The sequence below is a fragment of the Schistocerca serialis genome, chromosome 10, assembly GCF_023864345.2.
Source record: "Schistocerca serialis cubense isolate TAMUIC-IGC-003099 chromosome 10, iqSchSeri2.2, whole genome shotgun sequence".
Lineage (NCBI taxonomy): Eukaryota > Metazoa > Arthropoda > Insecta > Orthoptera > Acrididae > Schistocerca > Schistocerca serialis.
This window is the reverse complement of record NC_064647.1, coordinates 143,123,378-143,146,670: the sequence shown is the minus strand read 5'-3', so window position 1 is coordinate 143,146,670 and position 23,293 is coordinate 143,123,378. Positions and strand designations below refer to the sequence as shown.

At 39.2% G+C, this 23,293-nt stretch overlaps 1 protein-coding gene across 3 annotated transcripts in view; it reads right to left on the bottom strand.

The window, feature by feature from the left end:
• The window catches only part of LOC126425277 (microtubule-associated protein futsch), a 233,482-nt gene that overhangs the window by 136,927 nt on the left and 73,262 nt on the right, over positions 1–23,293 (bottom strand). For 2 of the 3 annotated variants that reach the window (XM_050088249.1, XM_050088251.1), the window contains exons 11-12: positions 18,821–18,982; positions 5,669–5,946 (exon numbers count right to left, since the gene is read on the bottom strand). In XM_050088249.1, the coding sequence (XP_049944206.1) occupies positions 5,669–5,946; positions 18,821–18,982 (440 nt within the window). The remainder of the gene's footprint in view (positions 1–5,668; positions 5,947–18,820; positions 18,983–23,293) is intronic. The other variant, XM_050088250.1, reaches the window with a different exon arrangement.

The following is a 23,293-nucleotide window of genomic DNA, read 5'->3' as shown; positions in this document are numbered from 1 at the left end:
ACACACAGATGTGACCACTTCAAACAGATTTAAGATACCTCAGAATAATAATCTGCATGACTGGATAGTGGCAACAATGCGGCTCCACCTGACAGCATGCTAACAACATTAAGACCTCGCTCAGTACGTGGGTATTTGTACGTGAAATTTCATGATCATATTCTAGAGAAACAATTGCTGTATAACAGAGTGCTAAATGTGTTTTAAAATACGTATAATACTATTTCACTAAAGAAAAAATAAAGCAGGGTGACCAATAAGCAATTAAAGAGTGGAAATGAAACCAGTTCAAAGTGCAGTTTCTTTCAAAACACATTCTCAGTGTTACTGTCTTCTTGATGCTCTGCTGCATGTCCCTAGACTCATTCCAAATGTCAAATAGTGAAGAAAATGTTCCACACATTCATAACTAGATGATGCATGGTCTTTTGCCAAGCACTACTTAAATTTAAAGCTGCTGCTGAAAAGCTGCTGTTAATTTGGCATGTATGATCTCCAAATGCAGTATGATCAAACACCCTTGTACTCACTTATCTCAAAAACTTCTCAAAAAGAGGTGAGGCTATGGATGATGTGTGAGATGCCATACTTCATCTGAAAGATCAGCCATGTTCATCAGTTGCAAAACAAAAAGACTTCGATGACGTTGTCATTTCTTCCTCAATAGCGTACACTAAACTTCGGAATATCTAATTCCGAGAATGGAGTTATGTATGAAACAAAAGTCAATATTGAAAACAATATTTTGCAAAATTAATTTTGTTATTCTCATGCTAAAAAAATGTAAAAGAAATGAAATTTTTTTTATCAATTACAGTATCACTAGTTAATGTGTACGTTTGGAGCTTACAGGCGCTCAATGGGAAGGTTGTGTGTCCTTACGCATATTAAAAGAAGCAAATGTGGATAAAATTATGAAAATTATCACACGGTGAGGAGGTGAATTCACTCCCACCTCGCTCACATTCATTCACATAACCACTCTATCTCACACGCCTTACAACAATTGAGAAAGGGTGAAAGGTGCTATACCTGGGATTAAAACGGAAGTAAAACCACAGGAGAGCTAAAAGAAAGACACTCGGAAACGCCTGGCTGACCACAACAAAAACTTGGGTGAGCCACTCACCTTTTTAACAAGTTAAAAACATCTCTGTAAATTTTTTTAAAACAAGTTGGGAAAATCACAAAACCTTAAAAGTCTCACCATATTCTTTTGAGCGTTACTTAAAATGGAAGGTAGATCTATTGGCAAATCTGCAGCTCCCTGGACAGAAAGTAAAAGACTGTCCAATGAAATGAGTTGAACAGTGATCTGTGCGCCACAAGCAACACACACTGGAGGGTCCTCTTGTCAGAGCATCAGAGCAAGAAGCCAACGTGTCTTAGGGCTGTGGCCTATGCGAATATGCGTAAGGAGGATCTCGTCCCGTCAACATCGCTGAAAGGAGGTACGCCGCGGCCGCATTGTGGCCTTTAATAAACGCAGCTTATTATCTCTCACTTTGAGCTGACGCTCCTCCCATTGATGCAAGACCGTGTATTTCAACAGTGAGGCAATAGCATGCATGGGGATGGCATACTGAACTAACAGAGCATTGCGACATACCTCCTTGGCTGCTAGACCTGACCCTTCATTTCCTACAATAGCCATGTCTCCTATTACTACTAGTTAAAATACTCTGCTTTTTTGCAGTAATAAGGTGAATCTGTGGAATCAGAACACATTCCACTTATTTTTACAAATGAGTTATTTGCACAAAGAGATAAAAATGTGTGACTTGACACTTAGAATGTTTTAAATTGGATCCTGTGTGTGTGTGTGTGTGTGTGTGTGTGTGTGTGTGTGTGTGTGTGAGAGAGAGAGAGAGAGAGAGAGAGAGAGGAGGATCTTGAAAAATGGTGAATGGGTTGTAGTGGGAGAGAGACGAAAGGAGGGAGGAGACGCAAAGGGAGGAGGAGAATGGAAGGAGTGGAGAGGTGTTTTAACCACCAACTCACATTGCTTGAAACAAAATGTGGGCAACACTAAACACTGTTGCACAGCTCCCCATGTAACACATGTACTGGGCCCTAATCAGAAGACATAATCCTATGCGTCAGTCCATTAGCACGGCTCAACTACTCAGTGGTAAAGATCGGACTATGGATCTAAAGCTCCAGGTTTCATCTCTGGTTAATCCTAGGATTTTTATCTGTAACATATCACTTCTTTCACCATCACTAAAAAAATTTTAATGTGATAAATGCACAGTTGCGCTGTGGCTCAGAGTCACATTGAACTATATGTACCCCCGTAACTGGTACATTACCATTTATGCATGCTTCTCCTCAGGTGATGCATAAGGGCACCTGAACTATAAACTGATTTTCTCTCAGTGCATCACACAAGTTTCAGCATTCTACATTCGTAAGCTCAAAGGATGCTACTGCTCAACTTAAATTATTATGGATGGATAAAAGTGGTCCATTGCTACATTTATTTTTTGCAGTCTGTCAATCTACAAATCATTTCTTTCTATATCTTTAGTGAGCTGGACCATTGCAGCAGACTATTTCACATTGACAAAAAGCTTGATTCACTCGATTTAGTAATTAATGAATATTGTTGATGAATAAAATAAAAAATCTCCAAATAAAAACAGAGGTACAAAAAACTGTATGCGATTACAACCTGAATTAACGCACCGTGTGACTGAGTCATTAACTTACAGCTGGAATACCAGTATTGAAACTATTACCTTTCAGAACTTTTTACGTCCTGGCTTCATTTGTGGAAAATAAATTTTGATGATATACGTGGATATATATATATATATATATATATATATATATATATATATATATATATATATATATAATAAAAAAAACAATCACCTCCATTTTCAGACACTATATATATATATAAAGGCAGTGTCTGAAAATGGAGGTGATTCTTTTTATTATTCTGCAATCATGAACTACACAGAGCTGTCTGCAAATTTTAACTTTCTGATGAACATAAGCTAGAGAAAGTTTTTCAGAGCCATACATAGGAGGGAAATTTTAAAGCAATACAACTAAACACGAGATAGAAGCTCTGTGAGGGATAAAACATAATAATGACTGTCAACGGCCACTTCAGGAAAGTATATATATTTACACCAAAAATATTTACAAACAAATGAATGAAAATAAAATAACATAAATAATAAAGAATATGTAAATTTTTTCACAAACATCCACTGATGAAGAGGATAGAGAACAGCACAAGCCCAAAATAAAAGTCTGTTAAAGTAAATTAAATTAACATCAAAATAATATGGCTTATGATGAAAAAGATTCATAGTTGCTGTCTCTAATTGAACAACACAGAAATAACTAGAAAACTCAATCCGGCGTAATGTCAACTGATTGAAAATACATCAAGTCAACTTTAAGTACGACATAAAACACACAGCACACACAATATAGAAATAAAAGAGCCATGAAATGAAAGGAAAAAAATCTCTGTGATCTGGAGTAATTTTTAAGAGAATTCACAGGACTAAAAAGCTGTAACAATTGTTGTTGTTCTCACAAAAAAAAAGACTGCTTCAAAAATGATTAAAAACTTGCACTGACATACTGCTTACAAATTCCATGTCAACAAAGTACTCGCAGCAATTACAAGAAGCTATGGCCATACTAGCAAAACCAATCTCTAAAATGCACATACTTTATCAGATTCCACAGCTAAATACAAAATGCTTCTAACAAAGTAAAGCCATTAAGATGTTATTTAACAAGAAGCATCATTAATGATACTTAAGCAGTTCCAACTACTAATGAACAGCACCATGATGATAACATAAATAGAAATTAGTATTTAAGCATTAAGTCATGTGCAAAAGTGAACAGTGCAATGTGCTTTAATTCTTTATAATCTACTATCAGCACAATCAGTTCAATTCACAGTCTGCATGTCAATTAAATTGAGGCATGCAAAGCATATGATGTACAAAATGTACTATATGGCATTGTATACTCATTAATAAAGTTTTCATATAATGTAGAAAGTGTCACTGGTTATTAAAGGACACGATGTAAAAACTGGTGTAATTCCATGTTTGTATCTGGTACTTTGCTAATCCTATGACACATTTACAATTGAAGTTATCCCTATAACTGCTAGTTATGTACTGAGAAGCACCAACACAAACAAAATGAAACATTAATATTATTTTCTGATCGTCAATACTTGGACACCAATTGATACTTTGCATCAACTACTTAAGTGTCTACGATGACGAGCCATTTCTGATGTTATGGAATCTATCAAAAACTTACTTAACATTCATCAGTAGTATTTCTTCTAGATTCTTACGTAATTTCAAAATTTTGTTATTAATACTGCTGGACAACTGACGTGTGATCTTAACAATTATCTTTGTTTACCAAGCATGCATCTTCAATGAAACAAATGCTCTCTACTTCATAAAATGGTAACAATTTTTGGAAATATAACATTATTTATGATTTTGACAGTAACTAAAACGAATTATTTCTGTTACAAAGAGAGACCATGTCATAGGTGTAATATTTAAAAGTTCACTAAATGCACGTATCACATCTCATTCAATGTACTACTTTAAAAAAGTATCGTATTCAGTAAAATTGCACCACTGTAGCTAAGTCTGCGAACCTCATTCAAAAGATGCCGAGGCAAGAAAGCAAATGATCATTTGAACCTTCACAAGCAAAAAGTTGCACATCCTAGTTCCTTCCATGATGTAATTAAAAAACAATACAAATTAGAGCAAACCAAACAATGTCTTCTATAAAGAAATTGTAATAAACAAAACAAAGCATTACTTCTGGTTGTACCAAAATGTCAGTTATGAATAAATAAATTGGAGATATTAGTCAAAAGACAAATGTAAATACGTAAGGGAAAAGAAACCATCTATCAGCTTGCAAAGATCACTGGTAAAGTACAAGATGGGAAGAAGATTGTGGAATGGCGTAAGAGTGGGCTCCAATACAGTCTTTCCTGAACAGCTCTAAAAAAAAATATAGCCCTTTAATACACAATGACACCACTTTCACCAGATACCAATCTATTTTTCCTTTCCCCCCTGTCAATTACAATGTATACTACTGAATGTGTGTCTAATTTTAGATAAACTAAATCATAAACACATGAAAATAAAACAACATACAAAAAAATAAAGCAAATTCCTCACATTTCTAGCGGCATCACCATTGCATGTAAGATTGTCAACACATTTGCTTCAGTCTTATAGTGCTCTTACAGACAACGGCAGCCTACTGTTGAAATGAACAGGACACCGCTGTGTCATCTGGTAGTGAATACTGGATAGTTTTTTTCACGTATTACGCATAAACTTGTATACTGAAAATCTTTTTCTTTCATCCCTAAATGGAGAGATTCACTGTCTGGAATTCTGCTGTCCATTTCAATGAAACTAGCTAGCTAGGCTAATATCGGGAGTGTGTGGTGACCTATAAAATAAGTAGTGTAAAATGATTGAAGAAGCAGTCATCTGCAATGTCCTGCCTTCTGCAAATGCCAAACTAGCCTCCAGTCTGTCCGTCTACGATGTCTGCTGTGTACCCCCGGTGGCAACGGGGCCCACTCGGGAGTCGAGTGACTGTCACCTGGTGAGACGCACGACAAGCGACCTACCGCTCTGTGTGCAGCTCGCACAGTGGACCAGAGGCTCCGGCCGGCCCGTCTTGATATTGCGGTTGCGGTCGCCGCCACACACTTTGCACCGGGCAGTCGCGTCCCTCAGCTCTGCCGCGTCTTCGACCTTGATGACTGTCCCGTTGACTGTAGGCGTGCCGCCGCCTGCATTATCGTCCGACACCGCAGGCTTCTTATCGTCCGTTCGGTCTACCACATCACCGGCTTCAGATCCACTGTCGTCCGAATCCTGGCTCCCGTCACTCGAAGAGCTGCTACTAAAGGAAAACAAATGTGTGAGGGGGCCCATGTAACACAGTGAATCAAGAATAAATGAAAATTCTATTAAACACTTTTACAAAGTTCCTATACTAAACGGAACAGTAAGAGAATTCACTTACCAATCAATTACCAGTAAGAGAAAAGAATTTCATTCTATTGCCATAGTTGCTGTTTACAAGGTATATGTATGACCTATCAGAAGGCAATGGATGCCCTTTGAGGCTTTTCGCAGACGGTGCGGTTGTCTACAAAAAGTTAGCAGTGCTAGAAAACAGTAACAATTTGCAGAAGTACCTGCAAGGGGTTGACAAATGGTGCAGGGACTGGCAGTTGACACTAAATACAAATAAATGTAGGGAAAGAAATATACTACTGTACAACTACACTACTAATGACAAATTTCTGGAATCACTAACCGCTGTAAAATATCTACGAGTATCTATCTGGAGTGACCGTAAATGGAATGACCAAGTAAAGCAAATAGCGGGTAAAGCAGATGCTAGACTTAGTTTCACAGGAAGAATCTCAAGGAAATGTAATTCATTCATTAAAGAAGAGGCTTACAAGGAGACTTGTTCAATCTGTTCTTCAGTAGTGTTCATCTATCTGCAACCATTACCAGGGAGGACTGACAGAAGAGAGGGAGAAGATCCAACAAAGAATGGCACATTTCATAACAGGATCGTTTAGTCAGCGCAAGAGCATTATGGAGATTCTCAACGAACTTCAGTTGCTGATGCTCCAATGTTCCAACAGAAGCACTGTGCACCACAGAGAGATTTACTATTGAAATTTTGAGAAAGCACTTTCTGGGAAGGGCAAAACAACATGTTACTTCATCCCACATACAGCTCGCAAAAAATGACCATGACAAAGAAATCTGAGAAATTAGAGCTAATACAGATCTTTACCAAGTGTCATTCTTCTCGTGCACAATTTGTGAATGGAACAGGGAGGGGTGAGGGAAGAGGGTGGAGGGATAGTGACATCAGAAATACCTCCGCCACATGCCATCAGATAACTTGCAGTCGGCTGATGTAGAAATGTATTTTCTTGACATTTATAACAACATATCTGTATTGAAATGGTACACAACAACCAACGGATCCTATTTAATAACCTAAGTCTTGGGAGGGGGAGGGGGAGGGGGAGGGGGAAGGGGGGGGGGAGGGAGAGAGAGAGAGAGAGAGAGAGAGAGAGAGAGAGAGAGAGAGAGAGGGAGGGGGGGGGGGAGGAGGGGCATAACAAATAGTGGCACAACTCGTCATGAGACTCAGTGCAAAAGCATTACATACATGTTGTTGTGGTCTTCAGTCCTGAGACAGGTTTGATGCAGCTCTCCATGCTACTCTATCCTGTGCAAGCTTCTTCATCTCCCAGTACCTACTGCAACCTACATCCTTCTGAATCTGCTTAGTGTATTCATCTCTTGGTCTCCCTCTGCGATTTTTACCCTCCACGCTGCCCTCCAATGCTAAATTTGTGATCCCTTGATGCCTCAAAACATGTCCTACCAACCAATCCCTTCTTCTAGTCAAGTTGTGCCACAAACTTCTCTTCTCCCCAATCCTATTCAATACCTCCTCATTAGTTACGTGATCTACCCACCTTATCTTCAGCATTCTTCTGTAGCACCACATTTCGAAAGCTTCTATTCTCTTCTTTTCCATACTAGTTATCGTCCATGTTTCACTTCCATACATGGCTACACTCCATACAAATACTTTCGGAAACGACTTCCTGGCACTTAAATCTATACTCTATGTTAACAAATTTCTCTTCTTCAGAAATGCTTTCCTTGCCATTGCCAGTCTACATTTTATATCCTGTCTACTTCAACCATCATCAGTTATTTTGCTCCCCAAATAGCAAAACTCCTTTACTACTTTAAGTGTCTCATTTCCTAATCTAATCCCCTCAGCATCACCTGATTTAATTTGACTACATTCCATTATCCTCGTTTTGCGTTTGTTGATGTTCATCTTATATCCTCCTTTCAAGACACTGTCCATTCCATTCAACTGCTCTTCCAAGTCCTTTGCTGTCTCTGACAGAATTACAATGTCATCGGCGAACCTCAAAGTTTTTATTTCTTCTCCATGAATGTTAATACCTACTCCAAATTTTTCTTTTGTTTCCTTCACTGCTTGCTCAATATACAGATTGAATAACATCGGGAAGAGGCTACAACCCTGCCTCACTCCTTTCCCAACCACTGCTTCCCTTTGTTGCCCCTCGACTCTTATAACTGCCATCTGGTTTCTGTACAAATTGTAAATAGCCTTTCGCTCCCTGTATTTTAACCCTGCCACCTTCAGAATTTGAAAGAGAGTATTCCAGTTAACGTTGTCAAAAGCTTTCTCTAAGTCTACAAATGCTAGAAACGTAGGTTTGCCTTTCCTTAATCTTTCTTCTAAGATAAGTCGTAAGTTTAGTATTGCCTCACTTGTTCCAACATTTCTACGGAATCCAAACTGATCTTCCCCGAGGTCCGCTTCTATCAGTTTTTCCATTCGTCTGTAAAGAATTCGCGTTAGTATTTTGCAGCTGTGACTTATTAAACTGATAGTTCGGTAATTTTCACATCTGTCGACACCTGCTGTCTTTGGGATTGGAATTATTATATTCTTCTTGAAGTCTGAGGGTATTTCACCTGTCTCATACATCTTGCTCACCAGATGGTAGAGTTTTGTCAGGACTGGCTCTCCCAAGGCCGTCAGTAGTTCTAATGGAATGTTGTCTACTCCTGGGGCCTTGTTTCGACTCAGGTCTTTCAGTGCTCTGTCAAACTCTTCACGCAGTATCGTATCTCCCATTTCATCTTCATCTACATCCTCTTCCATTTCCATAATATTGTCCTCAAGTACATCGCCCTTGTATAAACCCTCTATATACTCCTTCCACCTTTCTGCCTTCCCATCTTTGCTTAGAACTGGGTTGCCATCTGAGCTCTTGATATTCATACAAGTGGTTCTCTTCTCTCCAAAGGTCTCTTTAATTTTCCTGTAGGCAGTATCTATCTTACCCCTAGTGAGACAAGCCTCTACATCCTTGCATTTGTCCTCTGCTTAGCATCCCTGCTTGGCCATTTTGCACTTCCTGTCGATCTCATTTTTGAGACGTTTGTATTCCTTTTTGCCTGCTTCATTTACTGCATTTTTATATTTTCTCCTTTCATCAATTAAATTCAATATTTCTTCTGTTACCCAAGGATTTCTATTAGCCCTCGTCTTTTTACCTACTTGATCGGCTGCTGCTTTCACTACTTCATCCCTCAGAGCTACCCATTCTTCTTCTACTGTATTTCTTTCCCCCATTCCTGTCAATTGTTCCCTTATGCTCTCCCTGAAACTCTCTACAACCTCTCATTCTTTCAGTTTATACAGGTCCCATCTCCTTAAATTCCCACCTTTTTGCAGTTTCTTCAGTTTCAATCTACAGGTCATAACCAATAGATTGTGGTCAGAATCCATATATGCCCCTGGAAATGTCTTACAATTTAAAACCTGGTTCATAAATCTCTGTCTTACCATTATATAATCTATCTGATACCTTTTAGTATCTCCAGGATTCTTCCAGGTATACAACCTTCTTTTATGATTCTTGAACCAAGTGTTAGCTATGATTATGTTATGCTCTGTGCAAAATTCTACCAGGCGGCTTCCTCTTTCATTTCTTACCCCCAATCCATATTCACCTACTATGTTTCCTTCTCTCCCTTTTCCTACTGACGAATTCCAGTCACCCATGACTATTAAATTTTCTTCTCCCTTCACTACCTGAATAATTTCTTTTATCTCATCATACATTTCATCAATTTCTTCATCATCTGCAGAGCTAGTTGGCATATAAACTTGTACTACTGTAGTAGGCATGGGCTTTGTGTCTATCTTGGCCACAATAATATGTTCACTATGCTGTTTGTAGTAGCTAACCCGCACTCCTATTTTTTTATTCATTATTAAACCTACTCCTGCATTACCTCTATTTGATTTTGTATTTATAACCCTGTAATCACCTGACCAAAAGTCTTGTTCCTCCTGCCACCGAACTTCACTAATTCCCACTATATCTAACTTCAACCTATCCATTTCCCTTTTTAAATTTTCTAACCTACCTGCCCGATTAAGGGATCTGACATTCCACGCTCCGATCTGTAGAATGCCAGTTTTCTTTCTCCTGATAACGACGTCCTCTTGAGTAGTCCCCGCCCGCAGATCCGAATGGGGGACTATTTTACCTCCGGGATATTTTACCCAAGAGGACGCCATCATCATTTAATCATACAGTAAAGCTGTATGTCCTCGGGAAAAATTACGGCTGTAGTTTCCCCTTGCTTTCAGCCGTTCGCAGTACCAGCACAGCAAGGCCGTTTTGGTTAATGTTACAAGGCCAGATCAGTCAATCATCCAGACTGTTGCCCCTGCAACTACTGAAAAGGCTGCTGCCCCTCTTCAGGAACCACATGTTTGTCTGGCCTCTCAACAGATACCCCTCCGCTGTGGTTGCACCTACGGTACGGCCATCTGTATCGCTGATACATACATACTCAGTGAATTTCATGAGACTCAGTGCAAAAGCATTACATACATACTCAGTGAATTTGAAAGACAAGCACTAAAAGAGAAGTGTTGTGCATCACAGACAGGGTTATTGTTGGAATACTGAAAGCATACATCCCAAGAATAGACAGGAAACATACAAATTACATCTCACAAAATAACCATGGTAAGAAAAATAAGAGCTCAAATGTTTAGCAACAGACATTTCTCCCATACTCCATTCTAAACTAGAGCAGAGGAAGGATTTCATATAGTGGTATCAGACACAACCACTGCCACACATCATAAGGTGGCTTGCAGAGTATATATGTATATTTGCATGCAAAATATCTACTTTTGTTTAATCTAGTGTAACATGGGATCATTAGGCATGCAGATAAACAACAGTACACAATCACACAGACATCACAAGCAGATGATATCACAGTGACAAGCAAAGTTAAAATACAAACTGAAAAGCAAGGTACATGCCGTAAAAGCAGACCTGCAGGTCTACAAAGATAAGATCGAATACATGTTAATGTCAAGAATGAAGAATGGTAAAATCCGACCAACTGCAGGCTAAGATTCACATATGTGGACAAATTCACACACACAATGCATTGGGCTCAATTTAAAGGAGAAAACACAAGCAAGAGAGACTTTTTTTTTTTTTTTTCAGTTTGTTAAAAGCCCGAGGTATAAAGCACTGTTATCTAGAATACATTTGTCTAATTATATATATCTTGAATACACTACTGGCCATTAAAATTTCTACACCAAGAAGAAATGCAGATGATAAACGGGTATTCATTGGACAAATATATTATACTAGAACTGACATGTGATTACATTTTCACGCAATTTGGGTGCATAGATCCTGAGAAATCAGTACCCACAACAACCACCTCTAGCCGTAATAGCGGCCTTGATACGCCTGGGCATTGAGTCAAACAGAGCTTGGATGGCGTGTACATGTGCAGCTGCCCATGCAGCTTCAACACGATACCACAGTTCATCAAGAGCAGTGACTGGCATATTGTGACGAGCCAGTTGCTCGGCCACCATTGACCAGACATTTTCAATCGGTGAGACATCTGGAGACTGTGCTGGCCAGGACAGCAGTCGAACATTTTCTGTATCCAGAAAGCCCCGTACAGGACCAGCAACATGCAGTCGTGCATTATCCTGCTGAAATGTAGGGTTTCGCAGAGATCGAATGAAGGGTAGAGCCACGGGTCGTAACACATCTGAAATGTAACATCCACTGTTCAAAGTGCCGTCAATGCGAACAACAGGTGACTGAGACGAGTAACCAATGGCACCCCATACCATCACACCGGTTGATACGCCAGTATGGCGATGACGAATACACACTTCCAATGTGCGTTCACCGCTATGTCGGCAAACTTGGATGCAACCATCCTGATGCTGTACTCAGAACCTAGATTCATCCGAAAAATTGATGTTTTGCCATTCGTGCACCCAAGTTCATAGTTGAGTACACCATCGCAGGCGCTCCTGTCTGTGATGCAGCATCAAGGGTAACCACTCCATGGTCTCCGAGCTGATAGTCTATGCTGCTGGAAACGTCGTCGAACTGTTTGTGCAGATGGTGGTCATCTTGCAAACGTCTCCATCTGTTGACTCAGGGATCGAGACGTGCCTGCATGATCCGTTACAGCCATGTGGATAAGATGTCTGTCATCTCTACTGCTACTGATATGAGGCCATTGGGATCCAGCACGGTGTTCCGTATTACCCTCCTGAACCCACCGATTCCATATTCTGCTAACAGTCATTGGATCTCGACCAACGTGAGCAGCAATGTCACGATACAATTAACCACAATCGCGATAGGCTACAATCTGACCTTTATTGAAGTCGGAAATGTGATGGTATGCATTTCTCCTCCTTACATGAGGCATCACAACAACGTTTCACCAGGCAACGCCGGACAACTGCTGTTTGTGTATGAGAAATCGTTTGGAAACTTTCCTTACGTCAGCACGTTGTAGGTGTCGCCACCGGCGCCAACCTTGTGTGAATGCTCTGAAAAGCTAATGATTTGCACATCACAGCATCTTCTTCCTATCAGTTAAATTTCGCATCTGTAGCACGTCATCTTCATGGTGTAGCAATTTTAATGGCCAGTAGTGTACATAGGGAGATGGCTAGAAGGAACTTGATATCTTTGAAACAAAGGTGATGAGGAGAATCTTCAAACTTGTTATAAAGATGGAGACGAATGACGGCAAAGGACGAAGAAAGAAACTTACAATATAATGAAAAGATATCAGATTATGAATATTGTAAAAAGCAGGTAGATATAATATGCTGATCGTGTAAAAAGGATGTCTGAAAATACCATTCCCGAAGCTGTTATGAGGGAGGGAAAACCTTGAGAAACACATATTTCATGTACCATTACTCTGTTGGCAGAGTGACTGAGAAAGCTAACACATCTGGGTATAAAAGGTGGCTAAAAGATGAAGCCCTACAGTGAAAGAGGTGGAGGCAGAGCATGGTATAGGGGGCCTGTAACCAATGGATGATGTGGAAGTCGCGTCACATCCATCTGTCAAAAATGTTTGTAATCATTAAATTAATTTTGCAACAAGAGCTACAAGCTTTTTTTTAATTATCTGCTGCGTTTTAACATACAAATTTGCCACATAATATTTCTTCCTTTTTAATTCCAAAACTAGTCTCCATATAATCTATTTCCTATTTCCAAGTTTAAACAAAATAAAAAAGAAGACAAAGAGTATGTGTTCAGCGAAAAGTGTAATAATTATATATTTACTGCATTTAAATTTTTGGCACGGTGTACTGGTAATTCTGTGATAAAACAGCACTTAGCAATGAATGAAAAAGTGGGCTGAGCGCAAGAAGCAAGTAGTCCAATCTTCAAAGAGAAAGTGAACATGGAATGACTAAAGTGGCCCAATGTGGCCAATCAAGTTGTTAATAATAATAATAATAATAATAACACTAATAATAAAATAGCGTTTATATCACTGGGTCAACCTTTTCATGTTCTCAAGCAAAGTTCCCATTTAAGGTAGGAATATTTGGGTCTTTAGTGCTTTGTTAAAAAAAGTGTTTTGCTATAAAAGCTGAAAATCATCGCTCCTTAAAATAATCAATACTTAGAATGTTTACAATAGCAGCAAAGATAATCAACACATTTCCAACAGCATTTACATGCGACTGAAGATGTAATTAGATATGGATCACAAAATAATAATTTATGATGTTGTTCATAGGTGTAGTTCAGCATGTTCAAATATTTCAACAAAGATAAGAAGTCAGCTGTCAGTTGCACAAGAAAACCTTTATCTGGTTTCATTTGTTTAAGCTGTCATCTTCAGAAGTGAAATAGGCCTAAATCATTGGTAAGCCAACATAAAAAGGGCCTTTTTTTTTACGATGGCTTATCAATGATTTGGGCCTATTTCGCCTCTGAAGATGACAGTTTAATCTGTCGAAATCGGTAAAGTGAACCAAGTAAAAGTTTTCCTGTGCAGCTGACAACAGACTTTTTATGTTTGTTGAAAATAATACTACAGGTAGATATCTAAAACTAACAGTGAATAAGTCAAGGTTTATCAGGATATACTCAACTCCACAATATTCAAAACTGCAACAGCTCCAGAACTGTGAATGACACACATTTCAATAAATTATGAGAATTGCTGGCCAGACTTTTGTCACTCCTCCCGTACTGGGGTCTAAATGGTATGTCGTTTCAATTTAACTCTTCTCTCCTTGCTGAGGAAAGAACTAATAGTTCAAAAGCTGAAAAGTGTCTCCTTTTACTTTTCTGGGTCAGTCAGCACTAGGACACATTTCACTGCCTGAAGCAATTCTGTCTCATAATTTACTAATTTTCTCAATCGAAAATTACCGAACTATCAGTTTAATAAGTCACAGTTGCACAATATTGACACGAATTCTTTACAGGTGAATGGAAAATCTGGTAGAACCGACCTCAGGAAAGATCAATTTGGATTCTGTAGAAATGTAGGAACACACGAGGCGATACTGACCTTACGACTTATCTTAGAAGCTAGGTTAAGGAAAGGCAAACCTGCATTTCTAGCATTTGCAGACTTATAGTAAGCTTTTGACAACGTTAACTAGAATACTCTCTTTCAAATTCTGAAGGTGGCAGGGGTAAAATACAGAGAATGAAAAGCTATTTATAATTTACACAGAAACCAGAAGGCAGTTATAAGAGCCGAGGGACATGAAAGGGAAGCAGTGGTTGGGAAGGGAGTGAGCCAGTTTTGTAGCCTATCCCCAATGTTATTCAATCTGTATATTGAGCAAGCAGTAAAGGAAACAAAAGAAAAATTCGGAATAGGAATTAAAATCCATAGAGAAGAAATAAAAACCAAGAGGTTCACCGATGACATTGTAATTCTGTCAGAGACAGCAAAGGACCTGGAAGAGCAGCTGAACGGAATGGACAGGGTCTTGAAAGGAGGATATAAGATGAACATCAACAAAAGCAAAACGAGGATAATGGAATTTAGTCAAATTAGGCTATGCTGAGGGAATTAGATTAGGAAATGAGAGGCTTAAAGTAGTTGATGAATTTTGCTATTTGGGCAGCAAAAGAACCAAGAATGGTCAAAGTAGAGAGGATATAAAATGTAGACTGGCAATGGCAATGTAAGCATTTCTGAAGAAGTGAAATTTGTTAATATCGGGTATAGATTTAAGTGTCAGGAAGTCTTTTCTGAAAGTATTTGTATGGAGTGTGGCCATGAATGGATGTTAAACATGGACAATAAACATTTTAGAGAAGAAGAGAATAGAAAATTTTGAAATCTAGTGGTGCAGAAGATTAGATGGGTAGATGACATAACTAATGAGGAGGTACTGAACAGAACTGGGGAGAAGAGGAATTTGTGGCACAAGCAGACTAGAAGAAGGGATCGGTTGGTAGGACACGTTCGAAACATCAAGGGATCACCAAATTAGTATTGGAGGGAAGCGTGGAGGGTAAACATCTTAGAGGGAGACCAAGAGATGTATACACTAAGCAGATTCAGAAGGATGTAGGTTGCAGAAGTTACTCGGTAACGAAGAGGCTTGCACAGGACAGAGTAGCATGGAGAGCTGCATCAAACCAGTCTTTGGACTGAAGACCACAACAACTTAACTGAATTTTCACTGGAGACACATTTTAACAACAAATTTTCTATTTCATGAAATATATTTTTCTTTTGGAATTTGACACTTCTACCTAATGCACATGTGATTTATACTGAAGCAACAAGGCAAATATAAATAAATTAAAATCGTTTTTGAAGATTATTTTTGTCTCGTGTTATGAATACCAGCTTACATTGCAATTAATCGTGGGCTGACATAAACATAAATCATATTGTGTTTTGCTACTGAAATATTTTTATATAAAATGTTACACCAGCAGAAGAGGAAAGGCAAGAAACAGGGAAGAGAGGGTAAGCAGTACATATGAAGAAGAGAAGTTAAAGAAACTACAGAAACACATTCTGCTTGTCAGGTATCCTAAACGCCAGGATTTGGAGCGCCTTTTCCTTCTCTTCAACACTGGAACTTCTTTTCTCTTATCCCTGTTTCACTCAAGGTTAAACTACTTCAAAAAGATCTCATGTCTAGTCATGTTGTTACTGTTTCAATACCTGGTAAAAAGATTTTGCATTTCAAATTGAATAGTGATGATGATTACAATAATACAACTAATAACCATAATAATAGGTCTGAAAAGATGACTTGAAGCAGGTTTGCATGTAACGCTTAAGGCAGCAGCAATTCAATAACACTACTACTGTGGTGGAGACTTTGATTAATCGAAACAGTTTCCCTATATTTCCAGATTTTTACTGGTTGAAATTTCAAATTTCCATGGACTGAGCGCTGTTGTATTTGATGGCAAGGTTCATGTACTGGTTTTCACAGTTGCATACATAGTTTAGTAGTGATTATTCCAAGTTTAGCTAGGATTTTCAATCAATGGTTTTGTTAAGATGTAAACTACAGCTGTGCCTGAAAATTCCTTCGATGCCTTCATCTGTCACCATTCTGTGCCGTGCTGTGCCATTCACTGTGCAATAGCCTTACGTATATGAGAAATCCATGTAGAAACATGCTTCAAACTTTTGTCAACAACATTAGGAAAAGAATAGATTGCTACTCACCATAAAGATGACCCTTTGAGCTGCAGACTGGCACAACCAAAAGACTACCATGGTCGTGTGTGTATGTGTGTGTGTGTGCGCGCACTGACCTGTGCGAATATGTGTGTGTTGTTTGCCAAAGAAGAATTTGGCTGAAAGCTATATGTGTAATGGTTTTTTTGTTTTGTTTGTCTGCACTCAATTGGTCATCTTTAGGGTCAGTAGCAATCTATCCTTTTCCTAATAGTGTTGATATTCCAACCTGTAGTTTCCATTGTTTTATTTTTGTCAAACTGATAGAGAGAGAGAGAGAGAGAGAGAGAGAGAGAGAGAGAGAGAGAGAGTTTAACAAAATGGTTCAGGACATTTCTTTCCATCAACGAACAGTTCAACTCCACCTAGAACCTCTCAGAATTGTCAAGATTTCCTTGATTAAATTTGCGAGAGAATTCCTCATTTTCCATGCTGTAAAGACACGTCATCAACCTGATTAACGAAGCAGAGTCAACCTGGAATATTTTCTGACTGATGTATAAAGCATGCAGGAACGGGTACAACACTACCACGGACTACTAACTGAGAACAGAGCAGCATTCACCGAGAACCCACCAGACATTTGAAATCAGTAATAATATTACACTGACAGCCTCGAAGAAAGTCCAAAATGAAATTAATGCCATGAAAAATAGAAATTCACCAGGTCCAGGATTAATTTATATAGAACTGGTCAAAAGCAGCACCGTCAGAACTCTTGAGGTATTGGCAGTGATTTTTGACAAAAGCCTTCGAGGTGACGAAGCCGCAAAGGAGTGGAAAAAGGCAACAATTACATCAATATTTAAGAAAGGCAACAGGAGAAATTGTGCAAACTATCGTGGTATTAGTGTGATGCCATCCGTGGCGAGAATCTATGGCAGTATCCTAAAAAGAGGATAGAAGAAGAAGAAATTACCGAATCTGAAGACCAAAATGGATTCAGATTGGTCACTCCTGTATTGATGGGAATATTTACCCTCAAAAACCTAATGGAGAAAAGGACAGCAAGAGGCCTTACGACCCACCTTGTCTTTGTAGGTCTCCAGAAACCTTATGACACAGTTCCACAGAACAAGCTATGAACAAGTCTAATTGATAATGGCATGTCACTGAGCTATGTGAAAGCCGTCAGTCTCCTCTGCCAAGGTTGTATGGCAATGGTAAAATTGAGAAATCAACTGTCTCAAGAGTTTTAGGTGACAAAGGGAACACACCAGGAATGTGCACTCGCCCCTACATTCTTTAAGATTTACCTAGAGGTGGCACTAAAATCCTGGAAAAGGAAATGAGGAGGAATGGGTATCCCCATAGACGATGAGATCTTGTTCACCTTAATTTTTACTGACGACTAATTGTTAGTAGCTGGAGATGAGAAAGATGCAAATTACATGCTCTGCAAATTAAAAGAAGATATGAAAAATAGGGTCTTGTCATAAATGTATCTAAAACACAATATCTGAAAGTGGGAGAAAATGCTGTTAACGACTTACAACTCCGTGCTGATACTATTAAAGGGTGTCATAATTTTCAGTACCTGGGAGTGACACTGTCGTCAAATGGTAGAAATATGGATGATATAAACAATAAAATTGGCCAGGGCAAGTGAGCCATAGAACAACTAAATGGTATTCTCTGGAGCAAAAACATAATATGCAGAACAAAACATACAATCTACCACACAATTATTGAAATTATCACAACATGTGGTGCAGAGTTGCGGGAATTAACTCAGAGGCAGAAAGACAGCCTGCTGCCTATCGAGATGGATTTCTGAGTACGGAGTTGTGGATATTCCAGGCATGATCGTATTAGAAATGATAGGGTCAGAGAGGTTATGAATGTTGAAAGAGCAATCCTGGAGTACATAGAAAGGAAGCACCTACTCTGGTATGGTCACTTACAGCATATGCGAGAGACAAGACGGCCGAAACATGCATGGCAATGGATTCCACATCAAAGAAGCAAGAGCGGTAGACCTGTGAGACGCTGGAAAGACAATGTCAATGAAGCAATGGTGGCGAGAGGTCTTAATGGAGGAGACTGAAATGACCGTGAACAATGGAGACTGGGTTGCCAGAGGTGGCAGCAGCTTGCAATATGAAGTCAGAGCCTGTACTGACCTCGAATCTGAAGAGGAGCTGGAATCGTCGGAGTCGGACTGGCTCCCATCTGAGCCGCCACCGCCAGAGCCTGGCAGAGGCTCCTGGTGTCGTTCGTTGGGCTTCAGCGGACCGTACAGCACCGTGTTGAGAGGGAAGTAGCGGAGCTCCGCAGGTGTATAGCTGCAAATTGAAAAACGAGCATTCACAATTAAATACTGCCAACATGCATTTGCAGTTACACTTTTTTCAATACAAGCAACACATACAGTGTGCCAGTCACATTTTAGCATCTATATTATGACTATCCCAGAAAGCAATACCAGTTGCTGGCTGCTATTTAACGACTTCCAGAGGCAAAAAAAATTTGATTTTCAACATTTCTCATAATCACTGACCAAATTTAAAATTTTGTTATAACCTACTCATTAAGGGGCATAATCCTGACAGTATTACACAGTAAGATAAGTATTACAGTTACAAACTAGGTGTTTGTCCCAAGGCAGTGTGACTGACAGCAAACGAATACCTGGACTTTATTCGCACGAGATTTCAGAACGTGAGCACTTAGTTACTTCCAATTAACTTTACACGTAACCTCAAACCTCCATAAAACTTTTTCTCGCCAAGATCCCCGACAACATGACAAAAGAGAGAAAAGTTCATGCAATAAAACTCCAAAATCACATGTGATGTCTTAATTTATTACTCCTTTACTGTCAACTCTATTCGTAGCACAGTTCGCACACAGTATCCAGAAATACCACTGAATGAACCTGAAAAATTGTATCATTGAACAACACACAGTTCAGGAGATATGTCATCATAGACATCTAGATGCATGAAAAACTTGTTGTTGTTGTCGTCGTCTTCAGTCCTGAGACTGGTTTGATGCAGCTCTCCATGCTAACCTAACCTGTGCAAGCTGCTTCATCTCCCAGTACTTACTGCAACCTACATTCTTCTGAATCTGCTTAGTTCAAATGGCTCTGAGCACTATGGGACTTAACTGCTGAGGTCATCAGTCCCCTAGAACTTAGAACTACTTAAACTTAACTAACCTAAAGACATCACACACATCCATGCCCGAGGGAGGATTCGAACCTGCGACGAATCTGCTTAGTGTATTCATCTCTTGGTCTCCCTCTACGATTTTTACACTCCACGCTGCCCTCCAATGCTAAATTTGTGATCTCTCGATGCCTCAGAACATGTCCTACCAACCAGTCCCTTCTTCTTGTCAAGTTATGCCACAAACTGCTCTTCTCCCCAATTCTATTCAATACCTCCTCATTAGTTATGTGATCTACCCATCTAATCTTCAGCATTCTTCTGTAGCACCACATTTTGAAAGCTTCTATTCTCTTCTTGTCCAAGCTATTTATTGTCCATGTTTCACTTCCATACGAATACTATCAGAAACGACTTCCTGACACTTAAATCTATACTCGATGTTAACAAATTTCTCTTCTTCAGAAACGCTTTCCTTGCCATTGCCAATCTACATTTTATATCTTCTCTACTTCGACCATCATCAGTTATTTTGCTCCCCAAATAGCAAAACTCATTTACTACCTTAAAAGTCTCATTTCCTAATCTAATTCCCTCAGCATCCCTCAACTTAATTCGACTACATTCCATTATTCTCATATTGCTTTTGTTGATGTTCATCTTATATCCTCCTTTTAAGACCCTGTCCATTCCGTTCAACTGCTCTTCCAAGTCCTTTGCTGTCTCTGACAGAATTACAATGTCATTGGCGAACCTCAATGTTTTTATTTCTTCTCCGTGGATTTTCATAACTACTCCAAATTTTTCTTTTGTTTTCTTTACTGCTTGCTCAATATACAGATTGAATAACATTAGGGAGAGGCTACAACCCTGTCTCACTCCCTTCCCAACCACTGCTTCCCTTTCATGCCCCTTGACTCTTATAACTGCCATCTGGTTTCTGTACAAATTGTAAATAGCCTTTCGCTCCCTGTATTTTACTCCTGCCACCCTCAGAATTTGAAAGAGAGTATTCCAGTCAACACTGTCAAAAGCTTTCTATAAGTCTGCAAATGCTAGATACGTAGGTTTGCCTTTCCTTAATCTTTTTTCTAAGATAAGTCGTAAGATCAGTATTGCCTCACGTGTTCCAACATTTCTACGGAATCCAAACTGATCTTCCCCGAGGTCCGCTTCTACCAGTTTTTCCATTCGTCTGTAAAGAATTTGCGTTAGTATTTTGCTGCTGTGACTTATTAAACCGATAGTTCAGTAATTTTCACATCTGTCAACACCTGCTTTCTTTGGGATCGGAATTATTATATTCTTCTTGAAGTCTGAGGGTATTTCGCCTGTCTCATACATCTTGCTCACCAGATGGTAGAGTTTTGTCAGGACTGGCTCTCCCAAGCCCGTCAGTAGTTCTAATGGATTGTTGTCTACTCCCAGGGCCTTGTTTCGACTCAGGTCTTTCAGTGCACTGTCAAACTCTTCACACAGTATTGTATCTCCCATTTCAACTTCATCAACATCCTCTTTCATTTCCATAATATTGTCCTCAAGTACATCGCCCTTGTATAGACCCTAGCTTCTGCTTAAAATGGTGCATAGCAAAACTCCAACATCTGGCATGACATTTTAATTTGTTACTTCTTTACTACTAAATTCAATTGCAACACACTTTGTAGACAGTATCTGCATATATCACAGAATACACATGCAAAATTGTATCATTGTACAACCCCTAGTTCAGGAGATATGGTACCATAAATATTCAGATGTGCGAAAAACTAATTTATGCTTAAAACAGAGTGCAATTAACTCAGACTATATACATGTAGTTGTTGATGATGAGAGCACTTAGCGACTCCCCATGAACTTTAAGCATAATTTTAAACCTTTCCCCACTTGTATTCTTAATGTCAAATATTTAATACATTAACTTATTTTTAAAGCAATCCGACGTTTCAAGCTGTTTTAAACATGACAGTTTGGTTTCTTAAAGAATCAGGCGTTTACTGGTAAAAAAAGAAATTGAGATCCTGCGTATGGCAGTGTCCTCCACATGGCCCACTGTTGCCTTCTGTGAGTTTCCTAACATCCTAGTCAAGCTGTAGGGTATTTCCAGACCATCCGCTCAACCCCAATGTTCCTGCAATTATATCAGCCATAAAAACATGCCTTGTGCACCCACCCGCCGCTGACTACTCTAGCTCCACCACTGATAAATCCTACAAATTGAAGGAAAGTAATGTGCAAAAGCACATACATTATCAACTAACTTTTGTCCACAACACAGCATTTTTATATATGTACGACTGCCAATAAAGTGGATGAGCACATAAAGGACGTAGAAGAACAGGCCACCTTTGGGACGCACAGCTCCCAGTTTCTGAACATGCTCTACAGCATTGACTCGTGGGATCTGAGTGCCCGTTATGGGCAAAACTAATCCTCCCACCTCATACTAGGTTCTCTGAACTCTGGAGAAGGGAACTTACCCTCCACCAGATTCCCTACTCTCATTTCTCATACAAAATCTGTCTTCTCAACTTTATTTGCTGCTTTTACCTTTTCATCTCTGTTTGTCCTGGAACCTGACCACCATTTTCCTTTCCCTGTTATTTTCTGCATCTCCTTTTTGTCCTATTTCTTAAACAGTAAACTGCTGAGTCTTTGAAGACTTGAACATCCACATTAAAAAGTTTCGATTGTTTCATTACTTCACAAATGAGTAAATGTATAAACAACTGATGCGAAGGACGTAAATTTGAAAAAGTTTAGAAAAGGTTTGAAATTATGTTTACCAATTGTTGGAAGTCACTAAGTCCTTTTACTATGAAACACAGGATGAATATAGTCTCTGTAATTTGCACTCCATTTTAGGCAAAAGGCAGTTTTTATGCATCTTGATGTTTATGGTTATAATAGAGGGAAACATTCCACGTAGGAAAAATATATCTAAAAACAAAGATGATGTGACTTACCAAATGAAAGTGCTGGCAGGTTGACAGACACACAAACGAACACAAACATACACACAAAATTCAAGCTTTCGCAACAAACTGTTGCCTCATCAGGAAAGAGGGAAGGAGGGAAAAGACGAAAGGATGTGGGTTTTAAGGGAGAGGGTAAGGAGTCATTCCAATCCCGGGAGCGGAAAGACTTACCTTAGGGGGAAAAAAGGACGGGTATACACTCGCGCGCGCGCACCCACACACACACACACACATATCCATCCACACATATACAGACACAAGCAGACATATTTCTTGATGTTTATGGTGTCATATCTCGCAAAATGTGTTAGGAATAGAGATAGTACAAAAGAAGTAATAAATTAAAATGCATTTACTGATGCTGGAGTTTTAATAGATGTACAGCGAAAATGTAGTAGCCAATAAACTTTTTCCATTCATCAATTTATGGAGGAAGTCAGTGAGATAAAGTTCTGTAAAGGTTTGTCAGCAGGTGCTAAGTGCTCTCAGTCTCAAATGCTGTTGA